This window comes from Elgaria multicarinata, chromosome 11 (assembly GCF_023053635.1).
Source record: "Elgaria multicarinata webbii isolate HBS135686 ecotype San Diego chromosome 11, rElgMul1.1.pri, whole genome shotgun sequence".
Lineage (NCBI taxonomy): Eukaryota > Metazoa > Chordata > Lepidosauria > Squamata > Anguidae > Elgaria > Elgaria multicarinata.
Window position 1 is genome coordinate 19,900,207 of NC_086181.1, and position 21,645 is coordinate 19,921,851.

The 21,645-nt window shown below is 41.8% G+C and overlaps 2 protein-coding genes across 3 annotated transcripts in view; one reads left to right on the top strand and one right to left on the bottom strand.

Annotated features, from left to right (window-relative positions):
- The first annotated feature begins 2,668 nt into the window (after nt 1-2,668).
- Nucleotides 2,669-3,604, top strand: LOC134406093 (olfactory receptor 4M1-like). The gene has a single exon (XM_063137353.1). The coding sequence runs from the start codon at nt 2,669-2,671 to the stop codon at nt 3,602-3,604; it is 936 nt and encodes a 311-aa protein (XP_062993423.1).
- Nucleotides 3,605-11,292: 7,688 nt separating this feature from the next.
- Nucleotides 11,293-21,645, bottom strand: part of LOC134406535 (albumin-like) — a 38,980-nt gene continuing 28,627 nt past the window's right edge. The window contains exons 10-15 of one of the 2 annotated variants that reach the window (XM_063138009.1): nt 20,617-20,714; nt 16,563-16,701; nt 15,207-15,430; nt 13,457-13,589; nt 12,967-13,023; nt 11,293-11,371 (exon numbers count right to left, since the gene is read on the bottom strand). In XM_063138009.1, the coding sequence (XP_062994079.1) occupies nt 12,985-13,023; nt 13,457-13,589; nt 15,207-15,430; nt 16,563-16,701; nt 20,617-20,714 (633 nt within the window). In that variant the 3' untranslated portion in view covers nt 11,293-11,371; nt 12,967-12,984. Of the gene's footprint in view, nt 11,377-12,966; nt 13,024-13,456; nt 13,590-15,206; nt 15,431-16,562; nt 16,702-20,616; nt 20,715-21,645 lie in introns of both variants that reach the window. The other variant, XM_063138008.1, reaches the window with a different exon arrangement.

The window sequence follows — 21,645 nt, forward strand, 5'->3', positions numbered from 1 at the left end:
CATGGAGGTCTGCCTGGCACCAACATTGTATTCTTTCCAGCGCCACGTTAATGTTTCCCTTTATTTCCAGGCATATGATATGATGATGATGATGATGATGATGATGATGATGATGAAACTTGTCCAGGGATTTTTTTTACTGATTGTGTAAAATGTTTTTTTCATGGGAATGGTTTTGTAAACTGCCCAGAGAGCTTTGGTTATGGGGTGGTATATGAATGTAAAATAATAATAATAATAATAATAATAATAATAATAATAATAATAATAATAATAATATATTACTATGTTGTACTTTATGCTTTTAATCTTTGTAAACCACCCAGGGAGCATTGGCTATTGGGTGGCATAGAAATGGAATGAATGAAATGAAATTTGTATCTCTGCACACACACACACACACACACACACACACACACACAAATTTGCATGTGTCCCAAGTTTCCAGAATACCTGATGGTAAATCACATAGGATGTATGACAGTCATAGACTTGTTTATTATTTACGTGGAATACCTTGGAGGATTTTTGACACTTGTGCCAATTATAGGATGGAGCCAGAAAATAGTGTGAGTCTAAGAAGTAAGGCTCTGTACCTATCCATATCACAAAGGATTAGGATCACCTGAGCAGTTGTCTTCCTTACGAGTGAACCCAAAGGCGAGAGTTTAAGCACTAATACAGCCAGAAACAAGTAGGGATGTTTAAGAGAACTTCAGGGAAATGAGTCTTGTATAAGGCCATTCATTTGCTACGAAGAAGAAACAAGGAAGAAATTGAAGAACGATTTTGAATCCATCCATGGATTTTCACAAAAGCCAGAGAGTTTTGTTCCTCACATGACAGTGCAAAGACAATAAGGTGGGTATTTACTGGAACACGATTAAGTAATTTTAGCATTCCATCAACAAGGTAGTGAAATTTCTAGAACAGTTTTACAAATTCAAGAGGATAAGGGCAACAATAATTCCTTTGCTGGTAGTATGATCAAACATTCAGATTATATAACAGACTGAATGATAGTAAAGTCCTTCCTTCTTTCCTTCATTTAATTCTCTGACTGCCTCCTTAATATTTCCTTTAACTCTTTGTGAGGGCAGGGATAAAAATGCACACTTTTTATACTATCACAACTAGAACTTGAGCAGTAAATTATCTAGAAATAAGGCCCCATCTGCACCCCATAATTAAAGCATTCTTCAAACAACTTTAAATTCAAAATTTTGTATTTGATTAGGGTGTTCACATGAAAAGGAGAACTCCTGTATCTTTAACAGCTGTATAGAAAAGGGAATTTCAGCAGGTGCTATTTGTATCTGGTCAAGAGGGCAGGGCTCCTGCAGCTTTAACTGTTGTGAGGAAGGGGGGATTCCACCAAGTGCTGCATGCATACAAATCACACCTGCTGAAATGCCCTTTTCCATGCAACTGTTAAAGATAGAGGAACCCTGTTTCACATGGCCACCCTAGATTTGATTGATCTGAAAATGGTTTAGTATAGGGTGACCATATGAAAAGGAGGACAGGGCTCCTGTATCTTTAACAGTTGCATAGAAAAGGGAATTTCAGCAGGTGTCATTTGTATATATGGGGAACCTGGTGAAATTCCCTCTTCATCACAACAGTTAAAGCTGCAGGAGCTATACTAGAGTGACCAGATTTAAAAGAGGACAGGGCACCTGCAGCTTTAACTGTTGTGATGAAGAGGAAATTTCCCCAGGTTCCCCATATATACAAATGAAACCCGCTGAAATTTCCTTTTCAATACAACTGTTAAAGATACAGGAGCCCTGTCCTCTTTTTCATATGGTCACCCTAGTTTAGTAAGATGAAGCACGTATTTCTCAATTTATTATAAAGCAGAAGAAATGTTTTACTGTTGTTTATTCTCTGAAACTATGTGAAGAAATGTTTTGTAACTCAACTAGCACCTCTAATAGTGACATTTAAAGTTATGCCTCTTCTTTCCCTATAAAGTGTTCAATGTGGCTGCAATTATATGGGTACAGCTTAACTACATATGGAAATCTCTGTCTTGGATCTTAGATTCTATACAGCATCTACATCTAACCCCATCAATTTCTGCTGAATGTAACACTGCTTTTCTTTATCAAAGGAGTACTTTAGTGAAACATACGTCTTTAAAAACGGCAATGCATATTAGATTTGAAGGGTAAAAGCAACTAGGCCAATCATTGATAAACCATCAAATTCCTCAAATGAGAGGGGCTATCAATGATAATAAAAGAAAGATAAAAGAAGGATATGCAAGAATGTTATGGGGCAAATTCACCAGAATCCCATTTTGTGTAAGACTTAAGGTAAACTTGGCCCTTTCTACACCTATGGATTTTCCCAGGAAAATGGAGGGATCATCCCTGCCTGCTCCCGGGATCCCCTGTGTGTCATTTGCATGCACAGGGATGATCCCATGATGATCCCTGGAAAAAAGGCAGGTGTAGAAATGGCCCTTGATTTTCACTACAAGCCTATACCCATTTACCTGAGAGTAAGCTCTACTGAACTCAATAGGACATAGCTTTCAGTAGGCATGAATAAATATATTGTAAATTGTAATAAATATATTCTCTGTTCTTTTGTTAATGATTTTTTAAAGCATATTCTCTTTTCTTGTTTGTTTTGGTAGTGTATAGTATACATAATAGACATGGAGCAGAGGAACAATTCAGAAGTATCAGGATTTCTCCTACTAGGACTTTCTCAGGTCAAAGAAGTCCAGCTTGCCCTCTTCTTCTTGTTTATACTCTTCTATTCATTCATCCTGCCTGGGAACATCCTTATCATTGTTACAATTTGGATGGATCACCATTTGGCTTCCCCGATGTACTTTTTCCTAGCCAACCTAGCCTTCCTTGATATTTGCTACTGCTCTGTCACCCCACCAAAGATGCTAGCTGATTTCCTAAGTCAGCATAAAACTATCTCTTATGGTGGATGCATGTGCCAGCTCTTTTTCTTGCATTTCTTGGGAGCAGCTGAGATATTCTTGCTGATGGCCATGGCCTATGACAGATATGTGGCCATATGTAGACCATTACAGTACCTATATCTTGTGAGCAGAGGTGTGTGTTGCACTTTGTTGGGGGCTTCATGGCTTGGAGGATTTGTTCATGCTATCATCCTCGTCATTTTGACTCATCGCCTCCCCTTTTGTGGCCCCAATATCCTGGACAATTTCTTCTGTGATGTCCAACAGGTCATCAGACTGGCCTGCACTGATACATACAGGGTGCAAGTCCTGACTTTCATCAACAATGGTCTTGTTATATTGGCCTCCTTTGTACTATTGGTTGCCTCATATACAACCCTTTTGCTCAAACTGAAAACTAGTACCACACAAGGGAGGAGCAAAGCCTCATCCACCTGTGTCACCCACATTATTGTCATCTTTGTAATGTGCGCTCCAGCCATCTACCTCTACATATATCCCTCAGGGCCCTTACCCATGGACAAGATGGTGGCTGTCTTCCATACTGTGATCTTCCCCTTATTAAATCCAGTGATCTACACAATGAGGAATAAAGAAATCAAGAGCTCCATGAAGAAATTAATCAAAAGGCATATTCTCTGGACTGCAGAGTAAAAATGAGCAGAAAACTAGGAGGTATGAAACCAAGGGCTCGGAGTTGTGCTCCTTTATCCAAGTGAAATTTTGTATGCCCATATATCAGCTCCAAACTTAGGGTTGGATCCGGATTTAGTAAATCTTAGAGTAGACCCACTGAAATCAACGGGAAACATGGTTTCTTTAAGTCCCATTGATTTCAGTAGGTCTTCTCTAAGTATGACTATGTCTGGAGCCAACAAATTGTACATTTCAATTTGTATTGATCTTATACCTAGTAGAATTTCTAAAAATGAACCTCAAACTATTCTATTTTATTAAGTAAGCATAAAAAGTGAACACAGCACAAAATCCAAAACCATGTGCTGGATCAAGACTGAGGGCTCATCTACACCAAGAAGGATATTCCACTATGAAAGCAGTATGAAAGTAGTATATAAAAGGCAGGAGCCACACTACTGCTTTATAGTGGTATTCAAAACATGATAAGCATCCCCTGAACCCTGTGGGAAAATGTACCCATATCCAGCAAAAATGTCCATCCAGATTTACACTTTCAGAAAGTGTAATCCAAATAATAATGCAAAAAAAGATAAGAAAAATGGATGAGTGTATGAAGTCAAATATGGACTCAAGGAAATTTTATTGGGGAAAGGAAGCAAAGTTGCCACATTTGCTTCGGTTTCCCATATGGAACTAGGCAAAATGGAAAGGCAGATTCCATGGAAAAAGTCAAGTTAAAACAGATGAGGATTCCTTAAGAAAACAGAGGGTATTTCAGTCTGGCAGATTGAAATACATGGTAAGTAGGCTGTGTTCAGCTTAGTAAGTCATAAGCCTGTGTTCTCTCATCCACTCTTGTTATTACTCAGATTTCACATTTGCTGGTGTTCCAGCTGCCACATATTCAAACATGGATTGGCACCAAGCATACATCTAGGGAAATACATATGTACCTGCATGTGCAATCTGGTACTGTAGAAAAAGAAAGATTTTAAAAATGGACTAGGCAGTACTTAGAGAATCCTGTGTGCATGTATATTGGCTTCATAGAAATGGTACCATAGGGAGTCAGGAGTAGGGATGGATAGATAGGGAACAAGAGTAAGGGTGGACAAATCAGGAGTAGGGATGGACAATAGGTGCCAGGAGTAGGGATGGACAAATCTGTCAATTTTGTTTCCTCTCAGTTTTTCATTTGTCCAAGCTTCAATTCAATTCAACCAAAATATTTTTTTTACCAGCAATTTTCCTAATATAAGGCATTTCTGAGTGTTATTTTCACCAGTACATGCATTTTATGTGCACTCACCATGAATCTATACATTTCTGTATGTGTTTTTTGACTGGTTAACTTCATTTGAGAGGGCCTTTTCCATAGTGGCCTTGCACCTCATTAATGTGTTTCCACCAGGGGTTCATTAGCCAGGTCCTTTCATTGCAGGTCTTCAGGATTTGCTGACCTTTTCACAATCTATGGGCTGCAGGTTTCATTAGTATTACAATACATGTTTCTATAGTGTTTTAAAGTATTTTATTGTATATTTTATTGCCTAATGACTATTTATATTTTTGTATTTTTGTGTTGTTGTTTTTATCCTGTATGCTGCCTAAAAATATTTTTAAATAAATTTTTAAAAATGAAAAATTCAGAGAAGTGCAAATTTGGAAGGATATGGTTATTTAGTTGCACTATCTCCTTTCCCCCCAAAAGTGATTCAAGGTTTGGAATTAGGTCCAAAAGAAGTTAATTGTGTATTTATTTATTTTATTTGCATTAGTCAGAGACATATGACTATATCCAACCCAAATGCCAGGTACAAATCTTATTCACTTGAAATGAGAAAATGAACCTAGAATTATGCTTCATTTCTGGAGAGTGTTGGGCTGTTCATATATTTAATTGGACCTGAAATCTCTCTCAGATGGAATGTCTACAAAGTCCACCACCAGCGGTTCTACTGCAGCCTTCCTCAACCTGGGGCACTCCAGATGTGTTGGACTGCATCTCCCAGAATGCCCCAGCCAGCTGGCTGGGGCATTCTGGGAGTTGTAGTCCAACACATCTGGAGCGCCCCAGGTTGAGGAAGGCTGGTCTACTGTAAGGCACAGAGTTTCTATTGCTCAGTTTTCCAGTAAAAGACTTTAGTTCACATGAGAATGACCCTAGCCCTGGGGAAGTGACTTAAACTAATTCTGCACTACTGCTTTAGAGTTGTATTGAAGTACACTGATAACTGTTGGGTCGCAATCCACATTCCATATACCATTTTCATAGTGTTATTTCCTGCTTTTTTATTCTACATTCATAATGATTTGACACAAGCTGTAGATCTGGCCTAAGCAAATGATTCTGCACTATTGGGCATAAAGTAAACAAGGCAGAGAAGCAATATTTTAAAACTTTATTATGCTTGGAGTGTGTGTGGGGGAAATGCTAAAATACACATATCTTGTTCTCTCATGTAATGTTTCATAAAATAACGTTGGGAAACCAACAGAGACCTTAACAGTCTGCACAAACAGTTTCGTGGCAATTGCATGCAGATCATATATGAAACGATTAAGCATGTTTAATACATCCTCTAACCTTAGGGTGACCAACTGTCAAGATTTCCCCGGATTTGTCCTGGTTTTTGTTCTTTCCGTGGTGTCAGGGGGGATTTTCTATAATTTTCAATAATGTCCTGGAATGACACACTTTCCCCTTTAAGGCTGCCATTAGCATGGCAGGAGGGAATGACATGCTTTCTTGAGGCACATCATTCCCCCCACCCTGAGCTCCAATTGAGGTCTTAAAGGGGAAAGTGGGTCATTCATGGACATTATAGAAAAGGCCCCAATTGGAGTGGATGGTGGTGGTGCAGAATGAAATCCTTTCCCCTCCTCCACTCCAATTGGGTTCTTTAAGGTGGTGGGGGAATAACGTACTTTCTGCAGGACTCAGAAAGCTGCTTCCCCCCCCACACACAAGGTGTCCTCTTTTTTGGTTTCCCAAATATGGTCACCCTATCTAACCTACATTTCAGAACGATGTGGAGAGGTGTATCAGTTAGAGCTAGGTGCAAATATTACATTTCTGAGGGGTGATGGTGGATGCATCTTGTCTCTAAGAGCCTCATTGGATGGGGGGGGGGAGGATACCGCATTTTCCTAATGTTGCTTTGCCTTGTGCTCTTGTCCCACAATAGGGATGAACAGCTTCCTCTTTCTTCACAAGGGGAAGAAAGAGGAAGCAAGCAATGACCATGTGGCCCTTTCAGTGCACATTTTTACCATGCTGCTTCTCCTGCACACAGGAAATGGTGGCAGGTATCATTATGGTAAAAAACAAACAGATCTTCCAGGTCTTATTTTTTGGTGGGAAAAAGAGCAGAAGGAGTGGGAGACATGGGGGAGGCAGATGGCATAATCAAAAGGACCCACAAACATCTGTGAGTGGCCAGTAATGAGAGTGCTGTAAAACTAGGGTGACCATATGACGAGGAGGACAGGGCTCCTGCATCTTTAACAGTTGTACAGAAAATGGAATTTCAGCAGGGCTCGTTTGTATGCATGCAGCACCTGGTGAAATTCCCTCTTCATCACAACAGTTAAAGCTGCAGGAACCCTGCCCTCTTTTGTATCTGGTCAAGCAGGCAAGGCTCCCGTAGCTTTAACTGATGAAGAGAGAATTTCGCCAGGTGCTGCATGCATACAAATGACACATGCTGGAATTCCCTTTTCTAGTCAACTGTTAAAGATACAGGAGCCCCGTCCTCCTTTCCATATTGTCACCCTAATTCAAGCATCTTGCGGTGAAAGCAGATGGAATCTTCTGCTGTTGGACCTACTTGGGCCTACTAACATTTTGTGTGTGTGTGTGTGCTTTTAATAGACCATAGTGACAGTTAAACTGTTGTATATTTTGCATAGTGTACACATACATTTTCTTTCTAATTATTGCATGGTTCACATTTTACTTCTGCATCTGATGTTCTTTTGTATTTATTTTTCTTTATTAACCATTTATATCTTAAGACTTATTGTGTGGAATGCTTTCATTGGTTTAATAATACTTAGGTTTTAAAATATATTTACATTGTCTTAGTAACTTCAAGAGTTATACAGTTGGGGGAAATCTTCAATCTGCTAAGTCTCCCACTGTTAGCAGTGGTCTGGCTCCATGGCCAAGCATAGGGTGACCGTATGAAAAGGAGGACAGGGATCCTGTATCTTTAACAATTGTATTGAAAAGGGAATTTCAGCAGGTGTCATTTGTAAATATGGGGAACCTGGTGAAATTCCCTCTTTATCACAGCAGTTAAAGGTTCAGGAGCAATACTAGAGTGACCAGATTTAAAAGAGGGCAGGGCACCTGCAGCTTTAACTGTTGTGATGAAGAGGGAATTTCACCAGGTTCTCCATATATACAAACGACACCTGCTGAAATTCCCTTTTCAATGCAACTGTTAAAGATACAGGGGTCCTGTCCTCCTTTTCATATGGTCACCCTAGCCAAGCATGCACCATGCTGAGCTCTGAAGCATCATTGCCCCACCATTGGAGTCATCTTACTGTCCACAGCTACCTGACGGGGCACTCCATGGCCAGGCCGGCAGCACCATTTCAGCCAGGCCACTGAATGCTGCTAGTGGGTCACATCCTCTTCTGATTGATGTGAAGCTACCACCCCACAACAGAGGAGAAAGGAAGTGACAGTGACTGCTGAGCTGAGCACTCCATGACCCCTGGTATTTGGCTTGGGCAGTTAGCAGCTGGAGCATGGCATTAAGATAAAGATGCCTACAAACTTCATTTTCTCCTGAACTAAAGAATGTAATTCCTTGTCAAAAATGAACTGAAACAAAACGCTCACCCTTCTGCACCAACCAAAATTCAATAGGTACAGCATTTCCCAGCATGGGGAGCACCACGATGAACCTGCCTGCCGGTGGTAAAATCTACACAGAAGTTCAGGAGCATGAACATCTGGAGCATGTTTCCATGAACTATTTTCCAGTCCATAGCTGTTCAAAATCAAATAAATATTGGAGACAGCCTTGTAGTGTCTAGAATCCAGAATATGAGCCACTTCTTATTCATCTTCTCCATCAGGATCGGTGAGTAGGTGAGCTCACTGCAGTCAGTCCTGATGAAATGTGGTGCCTTTACATATACAGAGTGTATGTGTACAAGAACAGGAGGTGGTGGTTTGTGATTCTGAAATGCATGTTCTGGTAAGTCAGGGACCAGAAGAGAGTGATGAAAAGCTGGGTGGACATGTGGAAATGAGGGTAACTGGAGGCAATAGGCAACTGGGTTGATCTGGGCCACTATGGAGAATGGACCAATGAATCTGGCATCCAGCTTGTGGATGGGCCAGCGTATAGGGAGATGCTGGCTAGATATCCATACCTGCTCTCCCACAGCCAATGATGGGCCTGATTGCCATCATTTGCCTGTGAAGTGTTTGTATGCTTCTTTGGCCTGTAACAGCAAAGCTGAAATACTTCAACTTGAAGGGACCCTGGTGGGATATAAAGGTGTCCCCTATGGTACAAGAGTCCATTTTGGACTGAAAAGAGAGAATTTCCAGAGGTACCTGGGTCTTCACATTCATGGATGTGGGCCTGTGCATATTGATCTTGCTGTTGCTGAACACAGACCCATTCTTCCATAGATAGCGGGATCTGGGTGGCTGCAAATTTTTCCAGCCATAAGACTATGGACACTGGATCTTCTTCTTTTGCCAGGGAGTTCTCTGGCTTATGGGACAGGGCATCTGCTTGCCATTTTTGAGTGCTAGGGATGGAGGTCACTATGAAATTGAATCTGGAAAAGAAGAGAGACCACCGAATCTGCCTTTGGTTTAGTTTATGGGCAGTCTGAAGGTATTCTAGGTTCCTGTGGTCCGTGTGCATCTGGACTGGGTGTGCTGTGTGTTCCAACAGATGTTGCCAAGTTTCAAATGCTACCTTAATAGCCAGCAGCTCTTTGTCCCAAATGGTATCAATCAGTTCAGACGAGTTGAGCTTGCAGGAATAATAGGTGCGAGGCAGACAGGTTTGGTTATGTCTGGAGGGTTGAAGTATCACTGCCCCTAAGGCTACATTGGAGACATCAGCTTCTTCCACAAAAGGAGTGTGGGGTCTGGATATTGGAGGATAGGTTCTGAGGTGAAAGCCTTCTTAAGCCATTCAACGCCTATTGTGCCTCTGCACCCCACTAGAACAGTATCTGGGATTGTAAGAGATTGAAGAGGGAAGTTGTAATCTTTTTGCAAAACCAGGAATAAATTTCTGATAATAGTTTGCAAAGCCCAGGAGGCATTGAATATCTTTGGTTCCCTGAGGTGCCTGCCAAGAGAGTATTGTCTCCACCTTAGCATGATCCATCTGGATTCCAGCTGAGGATATGTGATGTCCCCCCAAAATCTGCTGGGGTTCTTGTCAATGAACTCTCATAAGGCAGCGAGTTTTGGTTCAGATAAGGAGTATATCTGGCGAATTGGAAGTTTTCTACCTTATAATGTACTTTTACTGTGAAGCACTCCGATCTGCCCTGCTGGGAATCTGCTGCTTCTGTAAAAGAAGCGCCGAAAATAGAATCTTTGAAGGAACGACTCTTCTTACTTCCCCACAATCCCAAGGCTAATTTTAACATATTTCCTTGTCCTTCTCTGAGCGGCCACTGGGGGCGCAGAAGGATGATTTTTAAACTTCAAATTAAACAAATGCTTACATCTACGTAAGTTTCAAAGATAAAGACATCAAAATCGGCACAGTAATATATATTAAGAAGGGCTTTCAGTATACCAAATTTGAATTGGATTGAGTCATCTGGTGATTTCTTATGTGTGTGTTTTTACATTTCCCCCCCTTAAACCCTGGTATGCAAAGGATCTTAGGAGCAGGGTGTGATTTAGCTAACAACAACAACAACGACAGCTTAATGCTATTGGAATAATTCGAGGGAAACAGGTACACGGGATGAAGCTATAAGTGTAGGGGGCAATCATATGGCTGGTAGGGTGACACCTGGTCTGCTTCCTTTTCTCCTTAGCAAGCACTTACTTAGAAGGTGGAGGACAGATTTCAGTGCCTCACTCTTAGGTGCCACATCCACATAGCCTGAGAAGTGTAGGAGAAGATGAAAAGAAGGCAATGTAGGGAGTGAACACTGTAGCTCTTTCCTCTGGAAATCACTTGCAGTATACACTGACATGTATGTTCTAGCTTCAACAAAGCCTTTTGCCCCACTCTGCCCTTACCTGGACCAAAACTCTGGTGAGGGAGAGGTGGAAAGTATGGACCTCTAGGGAGGAAGACTGAGGCCACAGCTAGACCTAAGGTTTATCCTGGGATCATCCAGGGTTCGCCCCTGCCTGAGCACTGAATCCCCTGTGTGTCACCTAGATGAACAGGATGATCCCGAGATAAACCTTAGGTCTAGCTATGGCCTGGGATGGAGAAAGAAAGGGTATGTGAAGGAACCATCAACAGCTACTGGTAATCTTCTGGCTGCAGTGATTACTGATTGTGCCCAGAATTTCACCAACCACACATAACACACTCCTATCACACCACATCACACCATGTTTAACTTTAATTAAGTGAATCATTTTACTCCAACAGGATTTTTTTTACAGACTTTATTTGTTCACAATGGTCAGATCATCCTGAGAGATGAAAATTATGGAAGAATTGTATACTTTTTTCTTGAAGTCAGAAAGCTGACATTTAAAAGCACTCAGACAAGGGTACTGGGCCATATTTGGGCTTTATCTCCAGCATTCTTCCATTGCTGAACTAGAATGAAACAAAAAGAGATAATCACTAGCATAATTAAACATGTGAATAAGGGAAACCTATAAAACATTCAAGAAGTGACACCTTTTATACTTCTATGTGTTGATGCAACCATTTTCCAATAGTGAATGATTTAATATGAGTTTTTAAATAAGGATGAGCCAGATGTTTCCACTTGAGAACATACAATGTTTGCATCAGTACGGGGTAAGAGAAATGTGAGGCAATTTTGAGGCAATTACAGCTTAGTGGCTGCCGTGGTGTCTTCTTTTCTTTTCATTCTTTCTGCCACCACCATGAGTTGGTTTTGCTACCATTGTTGCTTGTAGAGGCCCCAAAGATAGTCACATGCTGCTATAACCATTACTGCCTTGAACTGTGTAAAATATATCACTCCCTCAGAAAATAATAACTGAAATACCCACCCACCCTCAAAATTCTCCTCATACAAATTGTGTGAAATATGGGTGTGGATTATACAGTCTACTCACGTACATTGAAAAATGCAAATAATGAGTTATAGATGGTAACAACTTTGTGTTTGCTGACATCTACTGTATATTCTGCACATACACTTGCTGGAAGCCTGGCTTGTCCATGGCTCCCTTTGAAGGTACATCTGGATTCAACCTTGGATTTGCCAGTGCATAACATGTGAAATGGTTCTTGAATTATTTGTTGTGTAGAATTCTTCCTAGGGCTGAGACTGGGGCCTCATCTACACCAAGCAGGGTATTGCACTATGAAAGCAGTATGAAAGTGGTATATAAAAGGCAGGCACCACACCAAGCAGGATATAATACTATGAAAGTGGTATGAAAGTGGTATATGGTATATGTCAATGGGCCCCAACAGTTGTCAGTGCACTTCAATACCACTATAAAGCAGTAGTGGGGCTCCTGCCTTTTATATAACACATTCATACCACTTTCATAGTGCAATATCCTGCTCGGTGTAGATGAGGCCTGGGGAAACTAATTTGAGAGAGACTTGGGGTCCCTATAAAATGCAAACATTTTTCTGTCCCTTCAGTCCATGTCACCTCCCATCCAATGTGTTCTGCCAGCCTTGTAAGTCCCTGAATGGAAACCAGTACCATGAGTTGGAAAAAGCCTGGAAGGTAATCTAGTCCAAGCCCTTGCTCAACACAGTCTTTTTGTTAGTTTTAAACCTGAAACAAAAATCCCATATACCAAGTTAATGTTTTCCATTACTGAGAAAGGGGCCATAGAGGAGGAGATGAAGATATTCCCTATAAAACGTATAAGACTTCATTTCCGCTTGTGGTGTAGGCAGAAAGAATGATCCATGAGTAATGTGTTCCCCAACCCACTGGCCTGCTCAGAGGAGGTGACTTGGAATGCCCTGCTTTGGCATCATCTTCATTAAATCACCAAAAACTGTGCTAGATCCACACTACCATTTTATAGCAGGATTGAAGTGCACTGATAAGTGTTGGGGCACAATCCACATTCTATATACCACATTTATATTGTTATTTCCTGCTCTGTATCCCACATTTGTAATGATTTGACACAAAGGTATAGATCTGGCCCTTGTAACACAAATCATATTTCCATATCAGCTCACCTGAGATGGTTAGTTCTCTCAAACTGCCGTTCGAATCCTTTCAACGAATTTTGAACCCTGAAAGAAAAGGGACATGTCCTGAGACATAACTTGGTAAAGACCTCCCAAAAGATCTCCACCCAGCTGAATAATTCAATCATTCCAGTAGTAATGCTAGTTCTAGAGGTCTTTATTTTTCTACTGTAAAGAAAGTTCACACTCAACCTCCACCCCACCACCATTCTAACAACAACGAAAATAACAGCAGCACTTCCAAAGATAACCCAAACAATTGTAATTCAACATTTCTAGAGCATGGAGTTCAAACACAAACAAATCATCTCCATCTTCTTATTTGAAGAACATACTCAAGGCACCCACACATCTGTCACTGAGAAGGAGGCCAGGGTTGGGCTGTAATCACAACCCCCAAACCTCTGGCCTTGGCCTTGTCAGCCTGCCAGGTAAGGAAAACACACACCCCGGATGCTTGTCTCTCTCTAAAGTATACCTCTGTTGTAAAGCATTCATCACGGTTGTCAGCTTTGCAGCATTTTGTCGACAGGTCAATGAAATCTGTGGCTATAGGGTCAAATTGTTTACTTGTGATGGTGGGTTTGTGTCTCACCAAGTTGTAAAGCAGCCTGTAATGAGAACAACAGTTAGGCATAGCATACATCATTATTAGGGCTGTGCATGGACCACCACCCCGAACCACTTCATGGCCCGGTACGGAACTTTCGGATCGGGGCCAAACCACTTCGGGTCAATCTGACCCTCCTCTGCTCCATACCACGGAGTGATATCCGGAGGGGCAGATTGAGATTTTGCCCCCCCTTCCCTACTTACTTGCCTCCACGGCAGATGGCGGAGGCAGGTAAGTGGGGAAGGGGGACAAAATAGGGGACGAATAAGCTCCTCTCCCCCCTTACCTGGCTCCACTGCCATCGCTGCATGGACTGCAGTGGTGGCGGAGCCAGGTAAGCCGCCCTCCCCCCCCCACTTACCTGCCTCCATCATGGTCTGACACCGGCTTCAACTGATTAGGGCTGTGCTCCACCGGTGGTGTGAAGCTGGCGCTGGACTGCGCCAGACACAGGTAAGCCTCTCTCCCCCACCCCCCTTACCTGGCTCTGCCACCGTCGCTGCACGGACTGCAGTGCCAGCGGCGCCAGGTGAGCCCCCTCCCCCCCACTTACCTGCGTTCGGAGCTCCGGATGGAGGTGAACTGTTTCATCTCGATCTGCAGCTCCCCCAACCCGATTCAGATCTACCTTTGGCAGAGGTGGATCGGGTCACTCCGCTCCGGATTCGTGATCCAAATCAGAGGGGAGCACAGCCCTTATTGTTATGTACCTTCCTAATTCCATTGAAAACAAGAGCCGACACATCCTTATCGACTTCACTAAGGGGTTGCTGTACTGAAAATTGCTATCAGGTATTACTACCATGCAATGTTGACTTCCAGTTACAAGCCAATTAAAAAATTGTAAAGATTGAGAGGAAAATAAAACAGAGCCAAAATCACTAAGGGAAATGCAATGTATGTTTTTTTGTCAGGAAGAGGAATGGAGGCTAAAGGAAGGCTAAAGGAAGTGAGAAAGAGGGGGCAAAGAGAACATGCAAATGAGAGAGCCCCCTCCCTGCTGCTGCCAACTGTCTCTACAGATGCCACCAGTGAGGGAGGAAGCAGCAGCCAGGCACCTCTCCATCGTGCCTGGGTCCAGCTCCAGCTGAGAGCCCCCTCCCTCCTGCTGCCAACTGTCAATTGTCACTGCTGAACTTTGTAACTAAGAATGTAGTGTCTGAATTTGCTTTGCTTTCCCCCCTCCTCCCTCCCCGTCCCCTTTCCTTTTGTGTCGTGTTTTTTAGATTGTAAGCCTGTAGGCAGGGACTGTCGAGAAATATTTTTGTAAGCCACCACGAGAGCCTTTTTTGGCTGAATGGCGGGATAAAAATGCATAAATAAATAAATAAATAAATAAATAAATAAATAAATAAATAAATGTTGCAATGATAGAGAAGAAGCAGGCACCCGGGAAAGAAGGGGTCAGAGAACTAAGGAGACAGCAGGCCAGGGGAAGCTAAATAAGGTAATTTGTGGCTGAGTGAAAGATGGGCAGGAAACTAAGCATAAGAGTGCATGGAAAGAGCAGGTTTATGTGGTCAGCAGCTACAGAGATGAGGAAGGCTAAACTTCATGCAAAGGTTGACTTGAAATAACCAGCCAAATCTTCAGCTGTGGGCGTTTGGTTTCTTACCTTTTCTCCTCTTCCTTCAGATCGTCTGGGTTTATTGGGCACAAATCTGCATGGAATGTGAACAATTCAGGATCGAACGGGGCAGGGACATATTCTTCATCCACTCCTAAGCCCATAATGCAGTCCCGAGCAAAAGCAAAGGAGTCACCACAGCATCGGCTAATACGTTTGCTTATGGGACCTTCTTCATGTTGTTGACAAAAAGCTCCTAGCGCTAGACCTGTCTAGAGAAACAGAGAGAGAGAGAGAGAGAATAAATTACCTGTCCGCTACATGAAATATCACTATTCTAATGCATAACATTTCGAATCATTCTTTTTATTTAAATACATTCTTTTTATTTATGACACCCCCTCACGAAATGGGTGTCATGTGCTTAGTTTATTTCAGTGTTATAAAACTGCAGTGCCAATGAATAAAAAGGTAGTACAATGAAGAGACAAGCAATCGTCACAATCTAAATCATCTAATTAAAAAGAAAGGAAAAGTCCAATAGACATCCAGACATTCAATTCAAGAATGAGCACACTTCATGAACACACACATAAACTTCCATAACCTCAGATAAGTGTTAAAACCCATCCAGGAATTAGTGTAAAACTTCCTCTGAATGATCAGATCCACAATTTGGGGATCCTACCTTTGCTGGCTGATTTGTCAGAGAGACCATGACTGCTTTTGCCCTATTTTGGCTAGTGGGTCAGCTGTGGCCCCATCTGGAGAAATCATGCATTGTTTGGGCACATCCAGATTAGATTATTCCAATGTGTTCTATGGGGCAGGTTGTGTCACTGTGGATCTTTGCTGGTCTTCCTTTAACCTTAGTTTGTTTTCTCTCTGCTTAATTCAACATGTTTGCTATTATTTTGAAGTCTTGGTTAAAGCCACACATGGATTTCATTATATGATTCTACTTGACTGCTGAGATCTTCTGCTTTGCTCTGCTTTGTCTCCCTCCATTATCTGAGGTGAGGTTAGTAAATAGATGGGACAGGGCCTTCTCAGTGGCGGCATCTAGGTTTTGGAACTCCCCTCCCTTAAGAAGCCTTCTATGTACACTTCCGTTTACATCCTGTGATACCATGCAAAGAGCATTTTCTTCAAAGTATCTTTTATAACGACTGGTTTTCTCCTGGACCAATTGCTGTTATTGTGACACTATTATATTGAAGTTACCTTATCTTATGTTATTGTATTCTAATTTGGATTATTGATACTTTTTCTTTCTTTTTTAAATGCCCATTGTTTTCATTTTTGTGAGCTTAGGTGATGTATGGTCAAACCGCGGCAAAAATGTTAAAATAAAGAAATATGGGTAAAGGATGGAGAAGTAAACCTGAAGGAGAAAATACTCACATTTCTCTCAACACATCTCAGTCTATGGGTGTCATCTTGACCACAGCATTTGGTAGTAATTTCTGTGAGTTTCTTGATGAACTTGTTCAGTTCTTCAAATAATAGCTGGGGTGCTTTCTTGGTGAAGATGAGAATGAGCCTGCAACAAGGAGAACACAATAGATTGCAGTCAGAGAAGATATGGGTTTAATCCTCAACTGGGGTGGATTTCCAGTAGTGCTCAAGAAGTCTGTCAAGAATGGCATTGGCTTCTATGAATGGGGAGCTGAATTGAGAGAAATTCAGAAAAAAGTAAGGCCTCTTCTACAAGGCTGACCCACCTATGAAGCAGGGTGAGGAACCTGCATGAGGAGCTGGACCCAGAGGAGTGGTGAGTTGTACCACTCCCACCCACACCCCTGCCAAGAGATCCCACCATCACTACCACCAGCAGGAGTTTTGGAGAGTCTCATCAGCCTCTCTCCCACTGTGGCATCTCCCACAATGAGAGAAAGGCTGATGAGGAGCAGCTTCTGTTGCTGCAGGACTCAAGACTGAGATAATGATCATGTCCTTGCAAGACATTGTGAGATCACCAGTAACTGGTGAGATCTTTGGCTTCATCTCATGAGGCTCTGTTGAGATCCTGCAAGAGCCATACAGCCACTCACAAGATCTCACAAGAGCCCCAGCATGGCTGAAAAGGTAAGGGTGGATAGCAGCAGTAAGAGGAGGGAGTGGCATGTTGTGGCAGCAGGAGGGAGGGGTGCAAGTTGAAAGAGTGTGTGTTCTGCTTCAGGTGGCAAGAGAGATTGTGCTGGGACTGCTCTTTGAGATACACTCTGGAAGGACTATGGGAATTGGTCCATTTCTATCCAAGATCTTTTCTCATCCCCTAAACTCTAATGTCACTGCCTATGCAAGCACACACTTCCCTCATTCTCATGAGTTTGTGATGCAGTTGGTGGAACTTCATATATCATAGCTGACACTGGGTGGTGGAGGCAGTTCTAAATAAGTCAGGATGCAATCCTATGCATATTTAGTCTGAGAAAAGCCCTACAGTTCCCATTATGCTGATTGAGGAATGCTGGGAGTTGTAGGCTTGTTTTCTGTCTCAACATGCCTCAGATTGTGCCTGAGATATAGGCAAACAGCAATTGTTGTTTCTTTGTCCCAGTAATTTTCAGTGTACCCTGAGTCTGCCAAACTGTAATACTTTTGGATCCAACATCATCCCAGCTTCTTCCTTCTGTCTGCCCACCACATCCTCCCCCTCCTCCTCCTTCTCATATTATCTCTTTCTTGCTCATGGCAGTTTTTCTAGACAAACATGACAGGCTTTGCCAAGTCATGCTGTCTTTTACAGATTCAGGAATTTTCTGACAATTGAGCATGTTTTAATTATGACTGCTTTCTGGATGTTAGTGTGGATGTATTTTGGTAGGCCCAATTCCTGAAGGTTTTCTGTGTAGTGTTTTTTTTTTTTTAATGTGACGCTGGTGACTGATAAATAATTGTGACCTTTTCCTGCTACCATAGTTCTTTGACTTCTATGGCCAGTGGTGTATATTTTTCTCTCTTTTTCTCTTTCTTTTCAACAACATTTTTGTCATTCAGTATTGCTATATTGATGAGGTATTTGTGTTTTTCTTTTTTGTCTATTACAATTATGTCTGGTCAGTTGCAAGGTATTGTTTTGTCAGTATGAATTGTTCTGTCCCAGTACATTTTATGATCTGCATTTTCCAAGATTGTTTCAGGTGGGTATGTATAGTATGGTGTAGGTGTTTTGATAAGGTTGAATTTGATGGCCAGTTGTTGGTGAATTATTTTTACATCTGTATTGTGTCTGTCTGTATAGTCCATTCCTGCCAGAATTTTACATCCTCCTGTTACATGGTTTATTGTTTCTTGAGATGATGATGATGATAATGATGATGCAACCTGAAGAAGGGTTCTGGAAAATTTGAAAGCTTGCTTACTATATCATGGTATTTTTGTTGGAGCAGGTAAAGTAGGTCTGAGTGAAAATAATAATACAATTTGTGGATGATAAAAATGAGGAGGGGGGAATTTAATGACTAATCTTGTGAGCAGGTGAATTCCTCTAATAATTTTCTCAGAAAACTCCACTCTGAAACATCTCAGCTCACGTAATGTTTCGTGCAACTGTTCATTCATGCTGTTGGATGAAATTTATTAATAAGCTAAGGCAGGAGAACTATTTGGATTAGAGGCCAAGCCCACTTTTTAATTACACACACACACACACACACACAAGATCCAGAGTTGCACCCAAAATTCCCCATCCTACAATGGACAGTGTAACTTTGGAGATCATTTTGCACCATACTTTCCTAGAGAAGTCTGAAATCCTCCAACAATTTAGGAGGAGATTGAAAATAATTGTTCAAAAATTTATCAGAAAAAGCCTTCAGAGAAATTTTCATAGAATCATAAAATAGTAGAGTTGGAAGGGGTTTATAAGGCCATTGAGTCCAACCCCCTGCTCAATGCAGCCCTATAATAAAAACATTATAACATTACATATCATGACCTGCTGCCCTCCAGATGTTTGAGATTACAAGTCCCAGCATTCCCAAACATGAGACATACTGACTTGCAACGAGGGGAGTTGTAGTGCAACACTTTTGAGGGGCACCAGGTTGGAGAAGGGCTGCTCTAAACAAAAAAGAGAAGTAGGTGGCCCTAAGTTGTTTGTCATAGGTTTTCCACAAGCCTACAGTCACTTCTACATATTCTCCATCCTGTCCTCATTGTTTATCTGCTTTGGGAGAATGAGAATTTCTCTGGCATTTTCTGCTTCCTTCAGGAGGATGCTGCGTTAAGGCTTATGAGCCTTAAGTCCCAATTACCATGCTTATTGGTGCTTGGTTGAAAGCTCTAGAGCCTTAACATTGTTTTGTAAACTGTAGGGTTTTTGTTTAATGATAAAAGTATTACTAAGGAAAGGGCAGAAATTTATTCAGTTTGCATGTTTAATGCAATCCTATCTAATTTTGCATTTTCAAACTTATATGCCAGCCAAAACTCAATTATTCACCTTTCTATGACTTTTTTCAGTGAAGTTATCCACAGAAATCCCCACAAAAATGCATATACTTATGAAATGTGGATACAAAAATGCATGCATTAGTGATCTCACCACCACCATGCAATTCAGTATTTTGGAGGAATTATGTTCAAAATTGCGTATATTGGACAAAATACATGTCTTCGGACAAATGCTCTGAAAAATGTATATGAATTTTCACATGAGCTTTATGAATACCAGGGTTGTGCACAGGGCCCCCAAATTGCTTTGGGTCCTGATCCGGACCTTCCGGATCAGGCCTGAACCAGTTTGAGTCGATCTGGACCTCTCCTGATCTGCTCTGGAACTGGATCCACAGCAAGATCCAGAGGTCAGGATTGATATTTGGCATCCATTTTGCCCCCTCTTCCCCATTTACTTGCCTCCGTGGTAGACAGCGGAAGCAGGTAAGAGGGGAAAGGGGGATAAAATGGGGGCCGAATAAGCCCTTTCCCCCCTTACCTAGCTCTGCCATCTGCTGCTGCATGGACTGCGGCGGACGTCGGAGTCAGGTAAGCCCACCTCCCCCCAGGTAAGCCCCCTCCCCCTTCCCTACTTACCTGGCTCCACTGCCATTGCCACACAGACTGCGGCGGTGGAGCCAGGTAAGCCCCCTCCCCACTTACCTGGCTCCGAAGCTTCGGACTGGTCTGAACTGCTTTGGGCTGATCCGGACCTCCCCCAATCCAATCCGGAACTGGGCTTCGGAGGTCCGGATCGGCCCGCTCTGCTTCAGATCCGGGGATCCATAACAGAGTGGAGCACACCCCTACTGAATACACATCCCCAATGTTTTTCATGAGTTTGAAAGAATGTGAAAATAAGAGAAACTGAAATTGACAGATTCCTTCCTCCCCACCCTACTTTTAATTTTGTTTCCCATCAGATCAACACAGCTACTTAAGTCTTTAACTAAACTAGAGTAGTTCATTGAGCATCTGGACATTATTTGCAACATAGTAAAGAAAAATAGCATACTCTTTTTGGAAGAGGTGGTCTCCCAGAGTCTTGTGGAATTCGCAATCGTTGTTTACCCTTTCCAGGGTGTTGTTAATTTGTTTTTTAAATTCTTCTTCCTGGAATAAGAAGAAAAAGTGGACTTGCTGTTAAATATCTACATTGAGATGAGTGCAGCTACAAGAAGAAATGCAGACAGCCTTTAGGCGAGTCCTGAACTGTACTTACAACGTCACACATACCATTTAAGTACAAATGAAAGTGGTGTTAAAGGAGGCTGGAGAAAGCCAATAGCTTTAAAGACAGCTCAAGATGAGGTTCTGGAACATCATTTCCCAAAGTGTGTGAGGCAATTTGATGGGGTGAAATCATTTGAAGGAGTAAACGGTTGACCAATACTATAGCACCCCTATGTATGGTTAGACGGAAATAATATATACTCCAGCACTCAACTTTTTTCAGCCAGCCATGGACTTTTTTTTCCTTTCTAAACACATGTGCCCAAAATAAACAAATACTATAAATAAATACTATGAATAAAGAATTAGATGTGCTTTCCTAGATATTAGAAATTAAATAAATTTAATTACACATTAAATGTAAATATTCTGTGACTGAATGCTGAGAGAGCAAATTGGATAGCAGGAAATATGTTCAGAGACAACACCAGTATCCACTGCTGTTGATTGGAATAATCCATGCATGGTTTATATACACATTTCTTTTATCATCTTCTCACCTCTATTCAAACAGGTTTACAGGTATCTGACATAATATAAAACCGTGTAATACAACAATGCATGTGAATACAACTTGAAATGTCTCTGAAAGTAAGGACTCCTGTTCACATTGGCAGGTAGTCCCTTCCCCAGGGTCTATCAGAGCTTGCTCTTCCCCTTTGTCCTCTGATGATGAGGACTCTTGGGGAATGCATGACACCAAGGAGAGTTTTACTGGCTTGTCAAGAACTCATGATTCACATATTGGGGCAGAGACAGCTACTGTATGTCCTCTTGTCCATGAACGACAGCAACTGCGGAGTAGTGACAG

Bases quoted from the DNA above. Each gene is read 5' to 3' on its own strand.
- LOC134406093 (XM_063137353.1), top strand. From the start codon at position 2,669: ATGGAGCAGAGGAACAATTCAGAAGTATCAGGATTTCTCCTACTAGGA.